Source organism: Prinia subflava, chromosome 23, assembly GCF_021018805.1.
Source record: "Prinia subflava isolate CZ2003 ecotype Zambia chromosome 23, Cam_Psub_1.2, whole genome shotgun sequence".
Taxonomy (NCBI): domain Eukaryota; kingdom Metazoa; phylum Chordata; class Aves; order Passeriformes; family Cisticolidae; genus Prinia; species Prinia subflava.
Window position 1 is genome coordinate 2,961,838 of NC_086269.1, and position 21,830 is coordinate 2,983,667.

The following is a 21,830-nucleotide window of genomic DNA, read 5'->3' on the forward strand; positions in this document are numbered from 1 at the left end:
GAGCTGCCACCGAGCCACTGCTGGGGACATCGGGGACATGGGGGGGCTGGCACTGGCCCTGCTGTGCCTCCTGCTCGGGGAGGGGATGCTCAGGTGGGTCTGGGGGCAGGTGGGGGTGAGGATGAGGGGTCTGGGGGTGTGGATGAAGGGTCTGGGGGTGAGGATGAAGGGTCTGGGGGTGAGGATGATGAGTCTGGGGGTGAGGATGAGGGATCTGGGGGTGAGGATGACGGGTGTCTGCCAGGGAAAGCTGGTGCTTCTCTTGAAATGGAGAATGTAAACCTCTCTCTCCCTCCAAATTATTATAATTTTGCAGTTAAAGGGCTTTCAGGCAAAGATATGGGGATAGGAGTAACAGTTCTTTACTAGGAATATTAAAAATACAAATACAGTAGTACAAAATAAATCCAAGTAACAAAAACATCCTGGAAACGCTGTCAGAGTCAGAACACGGCCTGAGCCCTGCTGGTCAGGGTGTTGGGATCAGCCCAGTCAGGCCCTCCTGCAGGGACAGGGGTGGTTCTGTTGGAGCAGAGAGGATCCTGCAGAAGGGTCCAGTGGAGGTGGGATGGGTCTGGTTTTCCTCTGGGAATGCAGAGCACACAGGCTGTGCTGGGTTCTGAATCCCAGGGTTTATCCAGGTGGGAATGCTTGGGAACAGGCTCTCCTGGTGTTCCAAATCTCAGATTTTATCCAGGTAGGAATGCTTGGGAACAGGCTGTGCTGGGTTCTGAATCCCAGGTTTTATCCAGGTAGGGTCCCCACTGCCCCCTCCTGCTGCTGCCCCTGTTCCCAATCCCTCTCAGCCCAAATCTCCTGGCACAGCTTCCCTGGCACACCCCGGAGCCCGAGAGCCCCCAAAGAGGGAACAAAGCCCTCCAAGCCTCGAGGCCATTGCTCCCCTCCATGGGAACCAGCTGTAGGATCCTGCTGCAAGGAGAAATCCTGGAGCAAGGAGCTGATGGATCCCCGAGTGATCCCAGTGCAAGGGGATGCAGGATCCAGGTGTGATCCCAGTCCAGAGGGATGCAGGATCCCAGTGCAAGGGGATGCAGGATCCCAGTGTGATCCCAGTCCAGAGGGATGCAGGATCCCAGTGTGATCCCAGTGCAAAGGGATGCAGGATCCCAGTGTGATCCCAGTGCAGAGGGATGCAGGATCCCAGTGTGATCCCGGTCCAAAGGGATGCAGGATCCCAGTGTGATCCTGGTGCAAGGAGCCGCAGGATCCTGGTCCAAAGGGATGCAGGATCCTGGTCCAAAGGGATGCAGGATCCCGGTACAATGAGCTGCAGGATCCCGGTACAGGGGGATGCAGGATCCCGGTACAGGGGGATGCAGGATCCCGGTACAGGGGGATGCAGGATCCCGGTACAGGGGGATGCAGGATCCCGGTACAAGGAGCTCCATGACCCCTGGTGTTCCCGATAAAAAGCGATGCACCATCCTGCTTCACGGGACTGCACACCCCGAACACAGCGCTGCCTTCACCTCCCGCCCCATCCCTCCTCTCCCGACCCGTTTCTGGGGAGGAAAAGAAGCGTTTTTGGGCAGGAACCTCCCCGTTTCAGGGCAGGAAAGCACCAAGCCCAAACTCTGCCGTGGCCCGGGCGGGACTACAAGTCCCGGCAGGCGCGGACTGCAGCTCCCGGCGTGCCCGGGGCCGGCGGAGCGCAGCGAGGGCAGCGGAACGGGCCGCGCCGGGCCGGGCGGGCGCTGCTGCTGCCCTCCCTCGGCACGGGGCCGAGCCGGGCCGAGCCGAGCCCAGCCGGGCCGGACTGCGCCCAGCCGAGCCGAGGAGCACAACCGAACCGAGCCGAGCGCGGCCGAACCCGGCCGAACCCAGCCGAACCGAGCCGAGGAGCCGAGCTCAGGCGGGACGAGCAGAGCCGAGTGGAGCCGAACTGAGCCGAGGAGTCGAATCGTGCGCAGCCGAACCGACCCGAGCGGGGCCGAACTGAGCTGAAGGGAGCCGAGGAGCCGGAGTGAGGCCGAACAGAGCCGAACCGACCCGAGCGGAACCGAACGAGGCTGAACCGAGCCGAGGAGCGGAACCGAGGCGGGCCGAGAGCAGCCGAGTGAGGCCGAACAGACCGGAACCGAGCCGAGGAGCCGAACCGAGAGCAGCCGAGCGAGGCCGGGCAGACCCGAGCGCAGCCGAGCGCGGCCGAACCACTTCGTTTCCTCGCCGCTCCCCACGGGTGAGTGCAGGGGCGAGGGGTCCCGGGGGTCCCGGGGGTCCCGGGGGTCCCGGGGGTCCCCGGGGCAGCGGGGGCTCAGCAGCCGCGCAGCGGAGCCCCCTCGCTTCGGAGCCCCCCTTGAGGGGGTGATATGGGGGTGTTGGGGTGCTCCCCCCTCTCCTGCGCCATCCCGGGGCGCTTTGAACTCGTAGTTGCCTTTTTTCCCCTTATTTTGCTGTAAATAACACGTCCCCCCTCCCCGTGCTCCCCTCGCCCCCGGGAGCGGCTCCCGGGAGGCTCCAGCCCGGCTGCTTGTGGGGCGCGGGGGTTTGGGGCAGCTCATCCCGGTGCCCCCTCCCAAAACCCGGCGGTCCCGGGGGCTGCCAGACCCCCGGCAGCTCGGGGGGGACCTGCCCGGGTCGCCTTTCCCATCGGGAACCCCCCCGACCACGGTGCTCCACCGTGGGGAAACTGAGGCACGGATGCTCCAGGACACCCGGGGGGGGTCCCGGGCACCCCCCGGTTTGGGGGACACAACGTGGGATCCTTATGGGGTCTGAAAAGATGGGAAAAGTTGGGATACCTCGTGTCACACGGCTTTTAGGGGGTCACCAAGAGGACACAGCGTGTGTGTGTGTGTCCCCCCCCCCCCCCGGGGAATTTGGGGGGCTGCCCCGATTCAGCCGCCGATTAATTAATATTCATGAATTAATTGCGAGGCAGGAAAAGATTACGCGGCCCCCCCAGAGCTTCGGGCAGTCAGATGATGGGGGGGAAATTTTCTTAAAAAAAAAATAAATCCCAAAACACACACACACACACAAAAAAAAAAAAAAAAAAAAAAAAAAAAAAAAAAAAAAATAGAAACACGAAGAAAATCTGGTGGTTATTGTGCTCTTGGAAGATAAATAAATAAGTGAGTCCGGGGAAAGCAGGGCCCGTTTCCAGGAATCCCAGCGCTCCTGCGTGTTCCCTTGGGGCATGGGGGGGAGTTGGTGTTTTTTATATAACACAGCCCGGCAGGCAGCGAAGGGAGGGTTTCGGGGGGTTATTTTTTCTTCCCCTCCCTCCTTGCTCTGTACTTCCCTGCCCTGTTTGCTCGGCTTCATGCACGGCTGCTCCGGCCGGAGCTGGGGATGGGGCTGGTTTCTCCCAGCCTGCTCTCGCTCACCTGCCGCGGGAGGGATCCAAACCGCGCTGGGAAATTTGGGATTTTGGGGTGGCTGGAGCTGGGGAAGAGCCCAGGTTCGGGTGGGGATGGTCAGGCCAAAGCAGCAGAGGTGAGCCCGGTGTTTTCCGAGGGATGCTTCGCTTCCTGAGGGATTCTGGATTCTTTTTCCCCCTAGGGATGCCAGCCCCGCGTGTTTTTCCGTATTTTTCCGAGGGATGCCAGCCCCGCGTGTTTTTCCATGTTTTTCCGAGGGATGCCGGCCTTGCCTGCCCGCCCTTATCGGTAGGAAGCTGCTCCGGGGTGGAGCTGGCTGCTGCGGGGCCATCCAGCATCCGGGCGTTTGGGATGGAGCCCAAAATCCCAATTTTATGGCTTTTTCTGCGCTTCTCTGCGCCGAGCTCGCGGCACGTGTGTGCCCCTGGTCCCCCCTGCCCTGCCCTGGGCTCCGTTTCCCTGGAAGGGCCGTGGGGAAAGGGAAGAGCCCCTTGGGCAGCACAAGGAGCAGGGGAATGGGGCTGGGGAGGTCACGCTGGGGGTGTCCCCCTCAAAAAATCCACAGTGAAAAAACATCCTGTGGCTCCTCCCGTGGGGTGGAGTGTTGGAGCTGCAGGTCTGATGGGATCTCATCCCTGGATTGATGTTTGTCCCTCCTTTCCTGGCGTGTGTGGAGCTGCCACATCCCTGTCCCCTCTGTGGGGACAAGAACTCCCACCTGGAGTTTTTGGGGTGGCTTTGGAGGGCACCTCAAGCTGGGAGCTGTTTTGGCACTGCCCTGTGTGGGGTTATCCCATATCCCAAAGAGGAAGCGGGCAGGGGGAAGCAGCGGTGTCCTGGGTGTGGGGCAGTGCCACCACATGTCCCCGTGGTGGCCGTGCTGGTGGTGGCTGTTCCGTGACAACCTCCCGGAGCCCCTGTTCGCTGTGAGGGATCCCGGGAGGATCCCAGGAGGATCCCAGGAGGATCCCAGGGAGCCAGCGCTGGGTGTTTGACAACCCCATAAAAGAGCAGAGGGTGCTCGGAGGTGCCAGCTGTGCTGTCACCGCCCTGTGGTGGCTTTTCCCGTGGTGGCACCAGCTCCATGAGCTTTTCCAAGCTGGGATCGCACCGGTGATTCCGTGGTCACTGTCCCCGGCGCTGTGACCCTTGGCAGGGTGGAAGGGGCATCTCTCCCTGACCACACAGGGATTATGTGCCCATCTTTTTTTCCCTCTTGCTGGCACAGGAGCAGCCCCGATGGCTCTTCCCTGATCCATTCCAAGGATTGTCCCTGCTCCTGGCACCTGGCTTGTGGTCAGAGCGGGTTTTCCACACAGATTTTCCCTGATGTGGAATTCCTGGGAATGCCAGGGTCCTGTGCTCCAGGATGAGCTCTGGGTGCTGCTCCTCTCCTTCTCTGGAGGCTGAGGAAAGCAGGACGGGGGGATGCTCCACTTCTGGGGGCCTGGGGGCAGTCTGGGGGTGTTTTAGGGAGGTGGGTGCTGCTCCCCTCCTTCCCTGGAGGCTGAGGAAAGCAGGATTGGGGGATGCTGCACCTCTGGGGGTGTTTTGGGGACGTGTGTGCTGCAGATCCGCAGCAGGAGCGTTGGGATGGGCACCGTGGGATGATCTGGGAAGGGCTCAAGGTCTCTCAGGTCCTTACAGGTTGTGCCACTTTATCTTTAAAGCCCCTTCTAGGAATTGCCCCCGGAGGTTTTGTCACCTTTCCTCCTTCTGCTCCCAACAAACTCCCCACGCCCTGAGCTCTGCCTGCCTGCCCTCCTTTGGTTAAATGGGTGCAAATTCCGGATTAACCTGAAACTCCCAGTGCGGGCACGGCCAGGGGAGTTCTTGGAGCCTGAGGGACGAGCGAGGGCAGCAGCGCTGGCTCCTGCCCAGGCTGTGCCCTCGGCATTTTGGAGGAGCCACACGAGGTGGGAATATTTGGAGGGAATAAACGAGGAGGGGGCTGCACCCACCTGGCACACACGGGAAGCATTTCCCCGCTCCAGGATTGCTGGAGGGACCTGGGTGCCAACAGGTTTGGTTGGACATTTTTGGAGGGGCAGGAAAAGGAGATACCCCAGCCTGGTGGGAAAAAAACCAACAAAAACCCCTCTGGGCTCCTTCATGGGCCCAACCGGAGCAACGTGCCCGGGAGAGGCGGCACCGTGCCAGGGCAGGGGGCACCGTGCCAGGCCAGGGGCTGGGTTGGCAGCGGGGGCTCCGGAGAGACCAGTTTGACCTTCAGGGAGCAGCAGAGTGGCGGGCTGAGCCTGGCAGGAAGGAGGGCACGGCACAAACCTCTCCTGAGCGGGTAAAGCGGCGCTGGCCGGGCACGGGAGGCGCTGCCAGGGCTGGTTCGGGAGGGCTGTCCCGGGTTTGTTTATTCCCGGGGCTGTTGGCCGTGGTTACCCGAGCTCTGCTGGGGGCTGGACACGGTATATTTATAAATGTTACCTCCCTGCAGCACCACGGGGCTCCAGGGAGGGGTGGAGGCGGCGCTGGGAGCGCCTCTGGCGCTGGAGGGGACAGCGGGTGGCCGCTGTCACCTGGTGCTGGTGGCAGGTGGCACCCTGAGCTCGGGGTGCCCGGGGCAACGGGGCTGGTTTGGCAGAGCATCACCAATTTCTGGGATGGCTTCTCCCACCTTCGGGGATGATTTTCCTCAACTTTCTGGGATGGTTCCTCTCCGCTTTCAGGGATAGTTTCTCTCCACTTTCTCGGTTGATTTCTCCCCCTTTCTGGGTTGATTTTTTCCCCACTTTCTCAGTTGATTTCTCCCCACTTTCTGGGATGGTTTCTCTCCCCTTTCTGGGATGGTTTCTCTCCATTTTCTGGAATGATTTCTCCCCACCTTTTGGGTTGATTTCTCCCCACTTTCTTAATTGATTTCTCCCTACCTTCAAGAATGATTTCTCCCCACGTTTTGGGTCGATTTCTTCCCACTCTCAGGGATAGTTTCTCCCCACTTTCTGGGATGGTTTCTCTCCCTTTTCAGGGATGATTTCTCCCCACTTTCTCAGTTGATTTCCCTCCCCTTTCTGGGATGGTTTCCCTCCCCTTTCTGGGATGGTTTCTCTCCCCTTTCTGGGATGGTTTCTCTCCCCTTTCTGGGATGGTTTCCCTCCCCTTTCTCAGTTGATTTCTCTCCCCTTTCTGGGATGGTTTCCCTCCCCTTTCTCAGTTGATTTCTCTCCCCTTTCTGGGATGGTTTCCCTCCCCTTTCTCAGTTGATTTCTCTCCCCTTTCTGGGATGGTTTCTCTCCCCTTTCTGGGATGGTTTCTCTCCCCTTTCTGGGATGGTTTCTCTCCCCTTTCTGGGATGGTTTCCCTCCCCTTTCTGGGATGGTTTCTCTCCCCTTTCTGGGATGGTTTCTCTCCCCTTTCTGGGATGGTTTCTCTCCCCTTTCTGGGATGGTTTCTAGGATTTTGGAGTGCCTGGCGGTGCTGTCCCAGCCCCTAGAGCCGTGTCTGCCCGCCTGCATCCCAGTGCCGTCCTGCCAGTTCCCCTGATTGCTCATTTATGCGGTTATTTAAAAAAAGCCAACACCCAAATCGCCCGCCGTGACCCCGAGCCGGGGTTTTCCTTCAGGGCTGTGCCCTCTCCTTTCCCGGGATGTGGAGCAGGACCTGGAGCCTGCCCGTCCCCTCCAAGGTCACCGCTGTCCCCTCCTCTGTCCCGGTTTATCACCGCTCCAGGGGTGGTGGCTCAGCCCGTCCTCCTGCCTATTCACACTTTTATTTTTAATTGCTGCGGGCGGAGGGGAGGCGGTGGAGGGGACAGGGGCTGTGAATTCCCAGCCCGGTCAGTCGGACAGTGATGTTTCAATCGGGGCTCTGCGGCTCCTGCCCGGCTCTGGAGGCTCTGGCAGCCCAAAACTGCTTCGGCTGCTCCTGCTCCATCTCAGGGCTGGGGGCTCGGGTGCAGGGAGGGATTCTCTGGATGGGGCTGGGATGGATCCCAGGAACTGCCCCACACAGCTCCAGGGTGGGAAGGAGCCTCTGGATGGGGTTGGGATGGATCCCAGGGATCCCAGGAATTCTCCCCACACAGCTCCATGGTGGGAAGGAGCCTTTGGATGGGTCTGGGATGGTTCCTAGGGATCCCAGGAATTGCCCCACACAGCTCCATGGTGGGAAGGAGCCTTTGGATGGGGCTGGGATGGATCCCAGGGATCCCAGGAATTGCCCCACACAGCTCCAGGGTGGAAAAGAGCCTTTGGATGGGGTTGGGATGGTTTCCAGAGATCCCAGGAGCTCTGCCCCATGCAGATCCAGGGTGGAAGAAACCTTTGGATGGGTCTGGGCTGGTTCCCAAGGATCCCAGAACTCTGCCCCACACAGCTCCTGGCTGGAAAGGGTTCCAGGGATCCCAGGAATTGCCTCACACAGCTCCTGGCTGGGAAGGAGCCTTTGGATGGGGCTGGGATGGTTCCTAGGGATCTCAGGAATTGTCCCACACAGTTCCTGGATGAGAAGGAGCCTCTAAATGGGTCTGGGATGGTTCCCAAGGATCCCAGGAACTCTGCCCCACACAGCTCCTGGGTGGGAAGGAGCCTTTGGATGGGGCTGGGATGGTTCCTAGGGATCCCAGGAATTGCCCCACACAGCTCCATGGTGGGAAGGAGCCTTTGGATGGGGCTGGGATGGATCCCAGGGATCCCAGGAATTGCCCCACACAGCTCCAGGGTGGAAAAGAGCCTTTGGATGGGGTTGGGATGGTTTCCAGAGATCCCAGGAGCTCTGCCCCATGCAGATCCAGGGTGGAAGAAACCTTTGGATGGGTCTGGGCTGGTTCCCAAGGATCCCAGAACTCTGCCCCACACAGCTCCTGGCTGGAAAGGGTTCCAGGGATCCCAGGAATTGCCTCACACAGCTCCTGGCTGGGAAGGAGCCTTTGGATGGGGCTGGGATGGTTCCTAGGGATCTCAGGAATTGTCCCACACAGTTCCTGGATGAGAAGGAGCCTCTAAATGGGTCTGGGATGGTTCCCAAGGATCCCAGGAACTCTGCCCCACACAGCTCCTGGGTGGGAAGGAGCCTTTGGATGGGGCTGGGATGGTTCCTAGAGATCCCAGGAATTCTCCCCACACAGCTCCTGGGTAGGAAGGAGCCTTTGGATGGGGCTGGAATGGTTCCCAGGGATCCAGGGATCCCAGGAACTCTGCCCCACACAGCTCCTGGCTGGGAAGGAGCCTCTGGATGGGGCTGGGATGGTTCCCAGAGATGCAGAGATCCCAGGAGCTCTGCCCCACACAAGTCCTGGATAGGAAGGAGCCTCTGGATGGGGCTGGGATGGTCCCGGGGGTCCCCCTGCCTCTCTCCCTGCACCCCAAACCTGGCCTGGAGTTACCAACCTCCCCCTGCCGTGCCCAGCTGGGTGATGATCAGCACCCCCCTCACCCATGTGGGTTTTTGGGGTGAAAGAGAGGAATTTTGGTGTGGAGAGACACCAGAGCAAGGCTGTGTGTGTATCATTAACCCTTTAACAGCTGCCACACCCAGCCAGGCTCTCCTGGCACCACAAGGGGGTTTTGATGGACCCTGCTCCTCCGGTGACACGGTGACAAAGGCCACACAGCCCTGCGTGGCACCAGAGCCTGCTGCTTGTCCCTGACCCCTCCTGGGTGGGCCAGGCTTACCTGGGCATTTGGGGCCGGCCCTTTTGATGTTTTTTTCCCCATGCTGGATCCCTCAGCCTTTTCCAGGCTGGGTGTTTAACGTGGAGCAGGGAAAACATTTGGCCTCTGACCCAGCGCTGTTAACAGCGTCCTGCCGCACGTTGCTGAGATGCCGGCGCTAAAAACGGCGCCGGTGACTCAAACCCTGCTGCTGCTGCTGTCAACTGACCCCAGGCTGCCTCTGCCAGCGCCTCCTGCGCCTGCTCCTGCTCCGAGTGCGGGGAGGGAGCCCCTGGATGGGGCTGGGATGGATCCCAGGGATCCCAGGATCTCTGTCCCACACAGCTCCAGGGCAGGCAGGAGCCTCTGGATGGGGCTGGGATGGATCCCAGGGATCCAAGGAACTGCTCCACAGAGCTCCTAGATGGGCAGGAGCCTCTGGATGGGGCTGGGATGGATCCCAGGGATCCCAGGAACTGTGTCCCACACAGACCCAGGGTGGGAAGGGTTCCAGAGATCCCAGGAGCTCTGTCCCACACAGCTCCAGGGTGGGAAGGAGCCTCTGGATGGGGCTGGGATGGATCCCAGGGATCCCAGGAACTGCCCCACAGAGCTCCTAGATGGGCAGGAGCCTCTGGATGGGGCTGGGATGGATCCCAGGGATCCCAGGAACTGTGTCCCACACAGCTCCAGGGTGGGAAGGAGCCTCTGGATGGGGCTGGGATGGTTCACAGGGATCCCAGGAGCTCTGCCCCACACAGACCCAGGGTGGGAAGGGTTCCAGAGATCCCAGGAACTCTACCCTACACAACTCCTGGGTGGGAAGGAGCCTCTGGATGGGGCTGGGATGGATCCCAGGGATCCAAGGAACTGCTCCACAGAGCTCCTAGATGGGCAGGAGCCTCTGGATGAGGCTGCAATGATTCCCAAGGATCTCAGAACTCTGCCCCACACAGTTCCTGGCTGGAAGAAGCCTCTGGATGGGGCTGGGATGGTTCCCAAGGATCCCAGAACTCTGCCCCACACAGCTCCTGGGTGGAAAGAGTTCAGGGATTCCAGGAGCTCTGCCCCACACAACTCCTGGCTGGGATGGTTCCCAGGGACCTCAGGAGCTCTGCCCCACACAGATCCTGGATGAGAAGAGTTCCATGGATCCCAGAATTCTGTCCCACACAGTTCCTGAGTAGGAAGGAGCCTCTGGATGGGGCTGGGATGGATCCCAGGGATCCCAGGAGCTCTGCCCCACACAGGTCCTGGGTGGGAAGGGTTCCAGGGATCCCAGGAACTCTGCTTTACACGAATCCTGGGTGGGAAGAGTTCAGGGATCTCAGGAGCTCTGCCCCACACAGCTCCAGGGTGGGCAGGAGCCTCTGCATGGGGCTGCCATGATTCCCAAGGATCCCAGAACTCTGCCCTACATGGATCCTGGGTGGGAAGAGTTCCAGGGATCCCAGGAATTGCCCCACACAGTTCCTGAGTGGGAAGGAGCCTCTGGATGGGGCTGGGATGGTTCACAGGGATCCCAGGAATTCTGCCCCACAAAGTTCCTGAGTGGGAAGGAGCCTCTGGATGGGGCTAGGATGGTTCCTAAGGATCCCAGAACTCTGCCCCACACAGCTCCTGGGTGGGAAGAGTTCAGGGATCCATGGAGCTCTGCCCCACACAGATCCTCTGGATGGGGCTGGGATGGTTCCCAGGGATCCAGGGATCCCAGAACTCTGTCCCACACAACTCCTGAGTGGGAAGGAGCCTCTGGGTGGGGCTGGGATGGATCCCAGGGATCCCAGAATCTGTCCCACACAGCTCCTGGGTGGAAGGAGCCTTTGGATGGGGCTGGGATGGATCCCAGGGATCCCAGGAGCTCTGTCCCACACAGATCCAGGGTGGAAGGAGCCTCTGGATGGGGCTGGGATGGATCCCAAGGATCCATGGATCTCAGGAATTGCCCCCACAGCTCCTGGGTGGGCAGGGCCAGGTGGGTCCAGCTGCATCCCTGGACCCGGTGCAGAGCAGCCTTGGGGTGTCCCTGGCGGTGTCACACTGGTGTCCCTGTGGCACTGCCACTCTGGGTGCCAGCTGGGAGTGCTGGAGGGACCCAGCTGTGAGCTGAGTGGTCCCAGAGTGGTTGGGGACATTAAAGCTCAGCTCATTCCATGGCCAGGGACACCTTCCCGCTGTTCCAGTGGCCTTGGACGCTTCCAGGGATCCAGAGGCAGCCGCAGCCGCTCTGGGAATTCCATCCCTGCTGCCCCCACCCTCCCAGGGAACACTTCCTTCCCAATATTCCATCTCTCCCTGGCAGTTTGAAGCCATTCCCGCTTGTCCTGGCACTCCAAGCCCTTTTCTCTCTCCATCTTTTTGTCATCTCCCTAACCTTGGTCTTTTCCAGCCTCTTTTCCAGCCGTAATCCACTCTGGGCACAGGGAGGGTGAGGGATCCCTGCCACATCCCCTGGAGTGCCCAGGGACAGCTTTTGCCCCTCTGCATTCACAGAGGTGTCCCTGCAGCCCCCAGGGGACACACCCAGCCCTGTCCCCGTCTCCTGTGCCTGGTGGCAGTGGCTGCATCACTTTTTCCACAATTTTTCCATGCTTTTTCCACCCTTTTTCCATGCTTTTTCTCAGCCCCGTTGCTCCACTCCTGTGCTGCAGTGACAAAAACAAGCAGGTTTGGAGAGGGGTTTTGGCAACTTCCCCCCCGCCCTGCAGCCCACGAGGCTTCTGAAAATGAGGAACACGGGGCTGGCCCAGAGTGAGAGGGAACTGTGACCTGCTGGCCCTGCCACCTGCAGGGTCCCCAAACCCCTCTGTGGCCTGCAGGGTCCCCAACATCCTCTGTGACCTGCTGGCCCTGCCACCAGCAGGGTCCCCAACCCCCTCTGTGACCTGCAGGGTCCCCAACATCCCTCTGTGGCCTTGAGGGTCCCCAACCCCCTCTGTGACCTGCAGGGTCCCCAAACCCCTCTGTGACCTGCAGGGTCCCCAAACCCCTCTGTGACCTGCTGGCCCTGCCACCAGCAGGGTCCCCAACCCCCTCTGTGACCTGCAGGGTCCCCAACATCCTCTGTGACCTGCAGGGTCTCCAAATCCCTCTGTCACCTACAGGGTCCCCAAATCCCTCTGTGGCCTGCAGGGTCCCCAACCCCCTCTGTGACCTTCAGGTTCTCCAGCCTCTCTGTGACCTGCAGGGTCCCCAAGCCCCCGTGTGACCTGCTGTCCCTGCCACCTGCAGGGTCCCCAACCCTCTCTGTGACCTACAGGGTCCCCAAACCCCTCTGTGACCTGCAGGGTCCCCAACCCTCTCTGTGACCTGCAGGGTCCCCCAGCCCCTCTGGGACCTGCAGGGTCCCCAGATCCCTCTGTGACCTGCTGGCCCTGCCACCTGCAGGGTCCCCAACCCTCTCTGTGACCTGCAGGGTCCCCCAGCCCCTCTGGGACCTGCAGGGTCCCCAGATCCCTCTGTGACCTGCTGGCCCTGCCACCAGCAGGGTCCCCAACCCTCTCTGTGACCTTCAGGGTCCCCAAACCCCTCTGTGACCTGCAGGGTCCCCAAATCCCTCTGTGGCCTTCAGGGTCCCCCAGCCCCGCTGTTCTGCCCCCCAGCCTCATTGTCCCCTGTCCCCACGCAGCAGGGTGACAGCAGAGCCCGTCCCCAGGCTGGGGCACACACGGGGTGGCTTTGTGGGTGTGTGGCGAGGTGACAGCTCGGTGACATCGGAGCAAACCCTGGGCTCGGGGCTGCCGGGACCCAGCTGTGCCTGCCCGGGCTGGGGTCCCTTGTGCTCCCTCCGTGCCACCCCCGTGTCCCTCCCTGCCACCCCCGTGTCCCTCCCCACCCCACGGGGGTTTGAAAACGAAAAACGAGGAAGGAAGGAAGGAAGGAAGGGAAGGCTGGGCCGGCCCGGGGGCGAGCAGCAGAGCTGTTTTCACTTCTTTCTTCTCCTTTTCCTTTTGACCGCCCCTCGCTTGGGGCTCGGGGTGGGGGGACAGTCCCTGCCCTGTCCCCCCTCCTGTCCCCGGGGGTCCCCGCTCCTGCCTGCAGCTGCTGATTGATTTTTCCGCTCGTAAAACGGCCACGATCGACCGGGAAATAAAACACAGCAGGGAGTGGGGGGTTCTCAGCTGGGCAGGGGTGGCAGCAGGCGTGTGGCACTGGCAGGGGCTGCCACCTCCCCTGGGAGGGTAACGCGATCCCCCGGGGCTAAATCTGGAAAATGCCTGCGGGCAGCTTGGATTTCTCACCCACACCTGAGCCCGGGGACACCTGAGCCCGGGGACACCTGAGCCCGGGGACACCGCAGTGTGTCACCGACATCTTCCCAGGTGTTGTGTCCCTGCGGTGGCGCTGGCTCTGTCACCAGCGTTGCGGGGCAGCAGCCGATGTCCCCGCAGCGCTGTTGCTGAGCAGCCACCCCCGTGTCACCAGGGCTGTCACCGTGGGGCTGAGGGACACCTCGGGGTGCTGTGAAGCTCTGGAGGGGCTCAGGGAGAGCTGGAGCAGCTCTGGGGATCCTCCAGCTGGAGCCACCCCCGTTGTGCCATCCCGGGACGGCGGGTTCTGGCTGAAATAACACCCGCAGAGGGAAAGCGAGGCAGGGCCAGAAATAACCGCAGGGATGTTTGGAAGGGAGCTGCATTCCCTGGCCCCGGCCCCGCCGTGGGGCTGCGGGGTGCTGATGGAGCACGGCTGCAGCCTGCATGCCCTGTGTCCCTCGGGATAGGAAAAGCGGAGCTGGGATGTGGAGAGGGGCTGGGATCATCCAGATTTTCCTTCCCTTTCGACCCCTCCATCCCCTTCCCGACTGCTCCATCTCCCCCTCCAGGCCTCCCATCACTGTTGTGCCGCCCTGGGCATCAGGACGAGCCGGGGAAACCTCTCCTGGTTTTCCTGTCTCCCCACCCTTCTCTCCCTCCATGTGCCTCTCTCCCGCCTCTCCAGCTTTTTAAAAGGTTTCCCAGCTGTCCTCGAGGGGGAAAAAAGCCGGAGAACTGATTCTTGTGGCTGCTGCAGCCTCCAGGGACAAGGCTGGCTCGGGTTCTCCCAGCAGGGACCAGTCTGGGGCTCCCACTGGTGCTGGGATGGCTCTGCCTCAGAACCACTGGAACCAGGACCTCACAGGAATACCAGGACAGAGCTGCGGTTCCGTGTGCTCTTCTGGCTGTCCCCGTGGCTGGGATGTGTCCCCAGGGTGGGACGTGTGCCCCGTGTCCCCACCCCGTCCCGCTGCCGCCCTCCTGCCGGGGCTGACTCAGAGCGAAAGCAGAACTGCTCAGCATTTTGGGGGGCGGGGGGGGAGCCAAGCAGAACCAAAGGGGTTATTTTAAACCTGACCTAATTTCCCCCACCTCTCTCCTCACCAAGCCAAGCCCTGGCCACCCTTCCTCATCCTCATCCTCATCTTCTGCAGCTTTTGGCTCTCCCACCCCTCTTTTCTGTAAGGGGGCAGCTGGGGTGGGTCCTGCAGCCTGGGGCCAGCAGGGTGCAGTGGGTGCTGTGCTGTGGGTGGCCCTGGCACCCTTCCTGTGACACCCACGGGTGCCAGCCCTTCCTGAGGGAAAGCCTCTTGCCCTCCCCTTCATGTCTGGGGGTTGTGCATCCGCCGTGGGCCTCACCTGGGGCTTTCCCCCTAAATTCAGCCTTGGTTTGGGGTTGTGCATCTCCCATGGGCCTCACCTGGGGGTTTTCCCCTAAATTCAGCCTTGGTTTGGGGTTGTACATCCCCCCGTGGGTCTCACCTGGGGCTTTCCCCCTAAATTCAGCCTTGTTCCATCCTCTGGGGGCTCTCACTGGGGTCTTTTCCAGGGTTCTGCTGTTTCCCATCCCAAGTCCCCCCCGTATCCCCCTGCTCACACATCCCCCCTGAACGAAGCCCCAGCGGATCGCTGTCCCCGGCCCCGGGCTCCCATCCCCCTCGGGCCAGGCCACCGTGGCTAATTAATTCCCTTCCCCTCGCCGCTCAATAGCCGCTCTAGAGCTGTGGGATCGGCGCTGCCTTGATTGAATCTCCCCTCGGGGCAGCGCGTGGCTCCGGCTCCTGGGTGGCTGTCACCTCCTCCTCCGAGCTTGCCATTAACACCAAAACCCTCCGGATCCGTCTGAACTTGCAATTAAACACCAAAACCCTCCGGATCCGTCTGAACTTGCCATTAACACCAAAACCCTCCGGATCCGTCTGAACTTGCCATTAACACCAAAACCCTCCGGATCCGTGTAGTTCCCCCTTCTGTCCCTTTTCCCTTCTCCATCCCCGGGGATGCTCCGGCACCTCCCGCATCCCCGCCCCGCGTGGGAAAGCGGCCCCGCGGAGAGCCCCGGCGGCCGTGGGCGGGCCGGCTCCCGGTGCCCCGGCATCCCGCACCCTCCGCGGGCCGCCGTCCCCTTTGTCCGGGGGAACAAGGGCCGCTCTGTGCCGGGCGGGGGCCGCCGGGTCCCCCCCGTGCCCGCGCTGGCGTGCGGGCCCCGCACAGAGCTCGCCTTGTTCGCCCCGCGCCGGAGCCGCGCTTTGGCACGGGGGGCTCGGCCTGCCCCCGGCTCCTGGCACCCGCAGGCCTTTTCTTCCTGCTCTTCCCTCTGCTTTCTCTTTCCCTTTCGCTCCCGGGCTCGCTCGGGGCTCTGCGGTGGCTGCGGTGTTCGGGAAGTGGCTCTGGGGTGAGTGGCTCCATCGGGGTTCCCTTCCTGCCAGAATTCCCCCCCTCTCCTGCTCAATCCCAGCTCTGGCCGCCCTTCCCCATCCTCATCCTCGGCAGTTCCCCTTCTCCAGAGCTCCCGGGGTTGCTTTTTGACTTTCACACCTCTGTTTTGCAGGGGGGGTGTCTCACAGCCAGGCTGGGTGGTGGGACCAGAGAGAACCACCCAGCCACCCTGGGGCGCTCGGGGCTGCCCGTGCCTCAGTTTCCCCCGCAGTGCAAGGCTGTGACGTGCCGTGTCCTCCCTCCAGGGTGACCTCTGTGCCGGGCCGGTGGCCGCCAGCGCCGCGCCGTCGCCATGGCGTCCCGCATCGGGCTGCGCATGGAGCTGATGAAGCAGCAGGCGCAGCAGGAAGCGGAGCGGGAGCGGGTGCAGCAGCAGATGATGATGAGCTACATGCAGCAGCAGCGCATGCCCGTGGCCTCCAGCCCCGCCATCAACACCCCCGTCCACTTCCAGTCCCCGCCGCCCGTGCCCGGAGAGGTGCTCAAGGTACCGTGGTGTCCCCACCGTGTCCCCGTGTGTGGGGACAGCCCGCAGGGTCCCTGATGGGTTCTGTCCCCGCCGTGTCCCCGCGTGTGGGGACAGCCCGCAGGGTCCCTGATGGGTTCTGTCCCCGCCGTGTCCCCGGGTGTGGGGACAGCCCGCGGGGTCCCTGATGGGTTCTGTCCCCGCGTGTGGGGACAGCCCGCGGGGTCCCTGATGGGTTCTGTCCCCGCGTGTGGGGACAGCCCGCGGGGTCCCTGATGGGTTCTGTCCCCGCGTGTGGGGACAGCCCGCGGGGTCCCTGATGGGTTCTGTCCCCGCGTGTGGGGACAGCCCGCGGGGTCCCTGATGGGTTCTGTCCCCGGGTGTGGGGACAGCCCGCAGGGTTCCTGATGGGTTCTGTCCCCGCAGGTCCAGTCCTACCTGGAGAACCCCACCAGTTACCACCTGCAGAAGTCTCGGGATAAGAAGGTCCAGGCTTACCTGTCCGAGACCTACGGGAACAAGTTCGCCGCCCACGTCAGCCCCGCCAGCCACTCTCCCAAGCCGCCGCCGGCCGCGTCCCCCGGCGTGCGGCCCGGCCACGTGCTGTCCTCCTCGGCGGGCAACAGCGCGCCCAACAGCCCCATGGCCATGCTCAACATCGGCTCCAACCCCGAGCGGGAGGTGAGGGGGAGTCACCGCCCTGCTGGGGGTGCACGGGGTGCTGGGCAGGGCGGAGGAGCCCACCCATGGGTGCCTGTGGTTTTCCCTTGCAGTTCGATGAGGTCATCGATGACATCATGCGCCTGGATGACGTTTTGGGCTACATGAACCCCGAGGTGCACATGCCCAACACGGTGAGGGAGGGGTGACACAAGGGGGGGTCTCACAGCCCTGTCCTGGCAGGCAGGAGGTGGCACAGAGGGGACCTGGTGCGATGTCCCCGCAGCAGTGCCTTGGTGGCAGCCCAAGCCAGCCTTGTCCCCAGAGAGTGACACCCACGAGAATCAGTTCTCCAGCTTTTTTCCCCCTTGAGGATAGTTGGGAAGCCTTTTAAAAAGCTGGAGAGGCGGGATGGAGGCACAGGGAGGGACCAAGTGTGGGGAGATGGGAGAGCCAGGAGAGGTTTCCCTGCCAGGACCCTCCCCAGAGCAGCGCCGTGTCCCAGCTCAGACCCATGGGGCAGCTCGTGCCTCCCAGTGGGGTCCATCCTGCCCAGCCCTGCTCAGATGTGATTCCCCTGCCCTATTTTCCATGTTGGCCATGGCAGGGGATCAGCTGTGCCCTTTGAGGTCCTGTTTTCCGTTCTGCTCTGGTGAAAACCGCTTTAAGGACCTGGGAGGACAATCCCACCTGCCCGGGCTGTGCACTGCCATCCCCGCTGGGCGTGACCCCGGTCCCCAGCCCTGCCCGGGGCTGACCCCGCTGTCCCTCTGTCCCCTCCAGCTGCCCATGTCCAGCAGTCACATGAACGTCTACAGCGGGGACCCGCAGGTGACAGCGTCACTCGTCGGTGTCACCAGCAGCTCCTGCCCCGCCGACCTCACCCAGAAGAGAGAACTCACGGGTACGGTGACAAAAAGGGGGCTGTGCTGTCCCCGTGGGGTGCCCGGGGACGCTGGGGGGTGACGTGCAGCCTTGTCCCCTGTGGGTGACACCGTGGGTCTCTTGCAGATGCCGAGAGCCGAGCCCTGGCCAAGGAGCGCCAGAAGAAAGACAATCACAACCTGAGTGAGTTCAGCTCTGCCTTCCCTGTCCTGACAGCCTTTCCCCTTTCCTCTTCATCCTCATTCCTGTTTTCTCTGAGCTGGGTCCCCTTTCCCATCCCAGCTGACCCTCAGGACAGACCCCCCTGGGCCCCTCCTTCCGTGCAAAACGGGTGCAGGAGCACCCCAGGGCCCTCCCTGAGGGGAGGGGAGACCTGCCGGGCCAGGGATGGGGCAGGGGGGGCTCATGCTGAGCTCCACAATTCCAGAGGGTGTGGCTGGGGAATGACAGAGGGATGTGGGACAAGAGGGACATGAGGGACAAGAGGGACTTGAGGGACATGAGGGACATGAGGGACATGTGGGACATGGGGGAGATGTTGGACTTGTGGAACATGTGGGACATGAGGGACATGAGGGACAAGAGGGACATGAAGGATATGAGAGACATGAGGGACATGAGGGACACGTGGGACATGAGGGACATGTGGGACATGTGGGACAAGAGAGACATGTGAGACATGAGAGATGTGGGACATGAGGGACATATGGAATGTGAGGGACATGAGGGACATGGGGGACATGAGGGATGTGATGAGAGACATGAGAAACATGAGGGACCTGTGGGACAAGAGGGACACGTGGGATGTGATGAGAGACATGAGGGACATGAGGGACGTGATGAGGGACATGTGGGACATGAGGGACATGGGAGACATGAGGGACCTATGGGACAAGAGGGATGTGATGAGGGACATGAGGGACATGTGGGACACGTGGGACATGAGGGACATGAGGGATGTGATGAGGGACACATGGGACACGAGGGACATGTGGCAGGGACACAGATCCTTCCCTGCTCTTGCCCCCTCCTCACCCCATCCCTCTCTGCCCTGCAGTCGAGCGGCGCCGCAGGTTCAACATCAACGACCGCATCAAGGAGCTGGGAATGCTGATCCCCAAAGCCAACGACCTGTACGTACCCAGCCCTGCAGCCCTGGGGCTCGGGGGCTTCCTGCTGCTGCAGGAGGGCTTTTCTCCAGGAAAAACAACACCCACCGTGCAGTCTGATACATAAAAAACCCCACTGCAACATGAGAAAAAGATTGAAGAGAAAAACAGAAATAGATTTTTGAGTAGAATCATTCATACCTTTGAGTTAAATTATGTTTTAGTAGTCGGTCAGTGTTAAGGTTGATTTCTGTGAGGTTTAGTTTAAGTGTAAGCTAAATATTGCTCAGTTAGATTGTGTTATTTTGAGTTCAGTTGAGTTTGAGCCTCCAGGCCCATCTGATTTTCCCTCCTGGGTGACAGGGACGTGCGCTGGAACAAAGGGACAATCCTGAAGGCGTCCGTGGATTACATCAAGAGGATGCAGAAGGACCTGCAGAGGTCCCGGGACCTGGAGAATCACTCGCGGCGCCTGGAGATGACCAACAAGCAGCTGCTGCTGCGCATCCAGGTGAGCTCCCCCGGGCCCTGCCCTGCCCCTGCTCCACCCCAGCCCCTCCAGCCCCTCACCCTGCCCTGCCCAGGCCGTGCCCAGGGCGGCTCCTGCCCTTTTTTTATGGCTGGGAAGTCACCAGGAGCAAAGTCCCGGTGTCTGAGGCTCACTGCAGTGTGCTGAGCTTGGCGTGGATCACCATGGATCTTCCAGGGCCTCCTTCCCTGGGAGTTTCTCCATCCCTGCCACCTCCATAAACGTCCCCGAGTGCCACAGCCCCGCCGTGTCCCCCTTGGCAGGAGCTGGAGATGCAGGCACGCGTCCACGGGCTGCCCACCTCCTCTCCCTCGGGCGTCAACGTGGCCGAGCTGGCTCAGCAGGCGGTCAAGCAAGAGGCCGGAGGGGACGAGGGGGGCCTGGAGCCGCTGCTGCCGTCCCTGGACCCCGAATCGCAGCCGCCGCCCGCGCCGCCCGCGCCGCCGCAGTCCCCCTACCACCAGCTGGACTTCAGCCACAGCCTGAGCTTCGACGACGGCTCCCAGGGCTTCCCGGACAGCCTGGAGCCCGGCCACGGCTCCTCCTTCCCGGCGCTGTCCAAGAAGGAGCTGGACTTGATGTTGATGCAGGACACGATGCTGCCGCTGGCCGCTGACCCCTTGTTCTCGGCCGTGTCCCCCGAGGCCTCCAAGGCCAGCAGTCGCCGCAGCAGCTTCAGCATGGAGGACGCGGACATGCTGTGACAGGGACCCCGGGGCAGGGGCTGGGCGAGCCCCAGGACGCTCCTGGCAGCAGGAGGAGCCCGTCCTGCCACGCACTTGAATCTTCCCAGGAGTTCCTTTCTCTATGCAACGGGGGCTCGGGGTGGGTTCTTCCAGGGATGGACCTTCCCGGCTTTGCCGTGCCGCCGGTCTGACTGCAGGTTCCACAGCCTGGGAGCGAGGTCTGGGCTGATTTTTGCCTTTCAGCAGAACCCCCCTGGCCCCGGGGCTTTCCCCGGGGTGGTGCCTCGGAGCCTCGAGCCGCCGGGAGCTTCGTGTCCGCTTTGGTGTCTCCTCGCCTTGCTCTGGGATCCTTTGTCCCCAGCCCCTGGAGCCTGCCCCAGCCCCTGGATGCTTCCCAGTCCATCCAGTTCCTCCTTTCCGGGAGCAGCCGCTGCCTCTGGGGTCACAGGAGGGTGACGAGGTGTTAATTAGTGCGTGTTCGTTAATAGGGCGTCACTGGGGGTGTTGTCTGCAGGTGGGTGCCGATGGAATCTGGAATGGGGGGGGTTCGATGCTCCACCAACCCCCTGCTGTCCCCCCCAGCCTTGTGGGGCAGCAGCCGCCACCCCAAAACCTCTGGGCAAGGCTGCCAGGTGACCCTGAGCATCCTCGAGGTGGCCCTGAGCTCCTCGAGGTGGCCCTGACCTCCTCGAGGTGGCCCTGACCTCCTCAAGGTGTCCCTGACCTCCTCGAGGTGGCCCTGACCTCCTCGAGGTGGCCCTGACCTCCTTGAGATGGCCCTGAGCCTCCTCGAGGTGACTCTGAGCCTTCTCAAGGTGTCCCTGACCTCCTCGAGGTGGCCCTGAACATCCTTGAGATGGCCCTGAGCCTCCTCGAGGTGGCCCTGAGCCTCCTTGAGGTGTCCCTGAGCCTCCTCGAGGTGACCCTGAGCCTCCTCGAGGTGGCCCTGAGCATCCTTGAAGTGACCCTGAGCCTCCTGGAGGTGTCCCTGACCTCCTCGAGGTGGCTCTGAGCCTCCTTGAGGTGACCCTGACCTCCTGGAGGTGTCCCTGAGCCTCCTGGAGGTGTCCCTGACCTCCTGGAGGTGTCCCCAGTGTCCCTGCCCCGTGCCCCGAGCCCCGGCTCTTTCCTGGGAGGATAAAAGGCTTTCACACTCCTTTTTTGGGGGATACTTGCTGAAAGTCCTGCCCCACGTGAGGGTTTGTGCTGTGAGCAGGGAATGGTCTGTGCCAGCTTGGAATCTGGGGGTGGCTTCTCTTCCCAGTGCCACCAGTTTGGTGCCCAGCTCTGCACTGGGGAGCTGCTTTGGGTTCTGCCTCAGGTCCTGAATCCCCAAGGGGCTGGGAGGGGCAGGGGGACGCTGATCACAGGGAAAATCCTGGGATCAATCCAGGGATTGATGAAGGGAGAGGAGAGGAGAGGGGAGCCCCCGGTGATTGTCCCCCCCGGGCCGGGGGTGGGGGTCACTCTGTGTCCCCCATCCCTGACCTGGGTGTCCTGGGGGGGACACAGGGGCTGGATTTGGGATTGAGGTGATGGAGAGGGCCCGGTGGGATGTGAGGGTGCGGGGAAGTGAGGAAGGTGAGGAGGAAGAAGGGAGGAGGAGGAGGTGGAGTAGGGAGGGACCTGAGGGGACACTGGGTGACCAGAGAGGGGCTCCAGGAGCTCACCTGGAGAGGAGAAAGATCCAGAGGAGACCCCAGAGCCCCTCCCAGGGCCTGGAGGAGCTCCAGGAGCTCACCTGGAGAGGAAAAAGGTCCAGGAGACCCCAGAGCCCCTCCCAGGGCTTTGAGGGGCTCCAGGAGCTCACCTGGAGAGGAGAAAGGTCCAGCAGACCCCAGAGCCCGTCCCAG

At 62.0% G+C, this 21,830-nt stretch overlaps 1 protein-coding gene across 5 annotated transcripts; it reads left to right on the top strand.

Annotated features, from left to right (window-relative positions):
* The first annotated feature begins 1,697 nt into the window (after window positions 1-1,697).
* Window positions 1,698-21,519, top strand: TFEB (transcription factor EB). Of its 5 annotated transcripts, none has more exons than XM_063418568.1 (10): window positions 1,698-2,200; window positions 15,888-16,129; window positions 16,535-16,789; window positions 16,882-16,962; window positions 17,552-17,672; window positions 17,780-17,836; window positions 18,711-18,786; window positions 19,126-19,273; window positions 19,555-20,917; window positions 21,062-21,519. In XM_063418568.1, exons 2-9 carry the CDS (start codon window positions 15,935-15,937, stop codon window positions 19,993-19,995), a joined length of 1,374 nt encoding a protein of 457 aa, XP_063274638.1. In that variant the 5' UTR covers window positions 1,698-2,200; window positions 15,888-15,934; the 3' UTR covers window positions 19,996-20,917; window positions 21,062-21,519. The 5 variants fall into 5 exon arrangements, with proteins under 5 accessions (XP_063274638.1, XP_063274639.1, XP_063274642.1 ...); XM_063418569.1 differs by having other exon boundaries at window positions 19,555-20,854; window positions 21,001-21,519; XM_063418572.1 differs by lacking the exon at window positions 21,062-21,519 and adding an exon at window positions 20,918-20,956 and having other exon boundaries at window positions 19,555-20,650.
* Window positions 21,520-21,830: the final 311 nt, after the last annotated feature.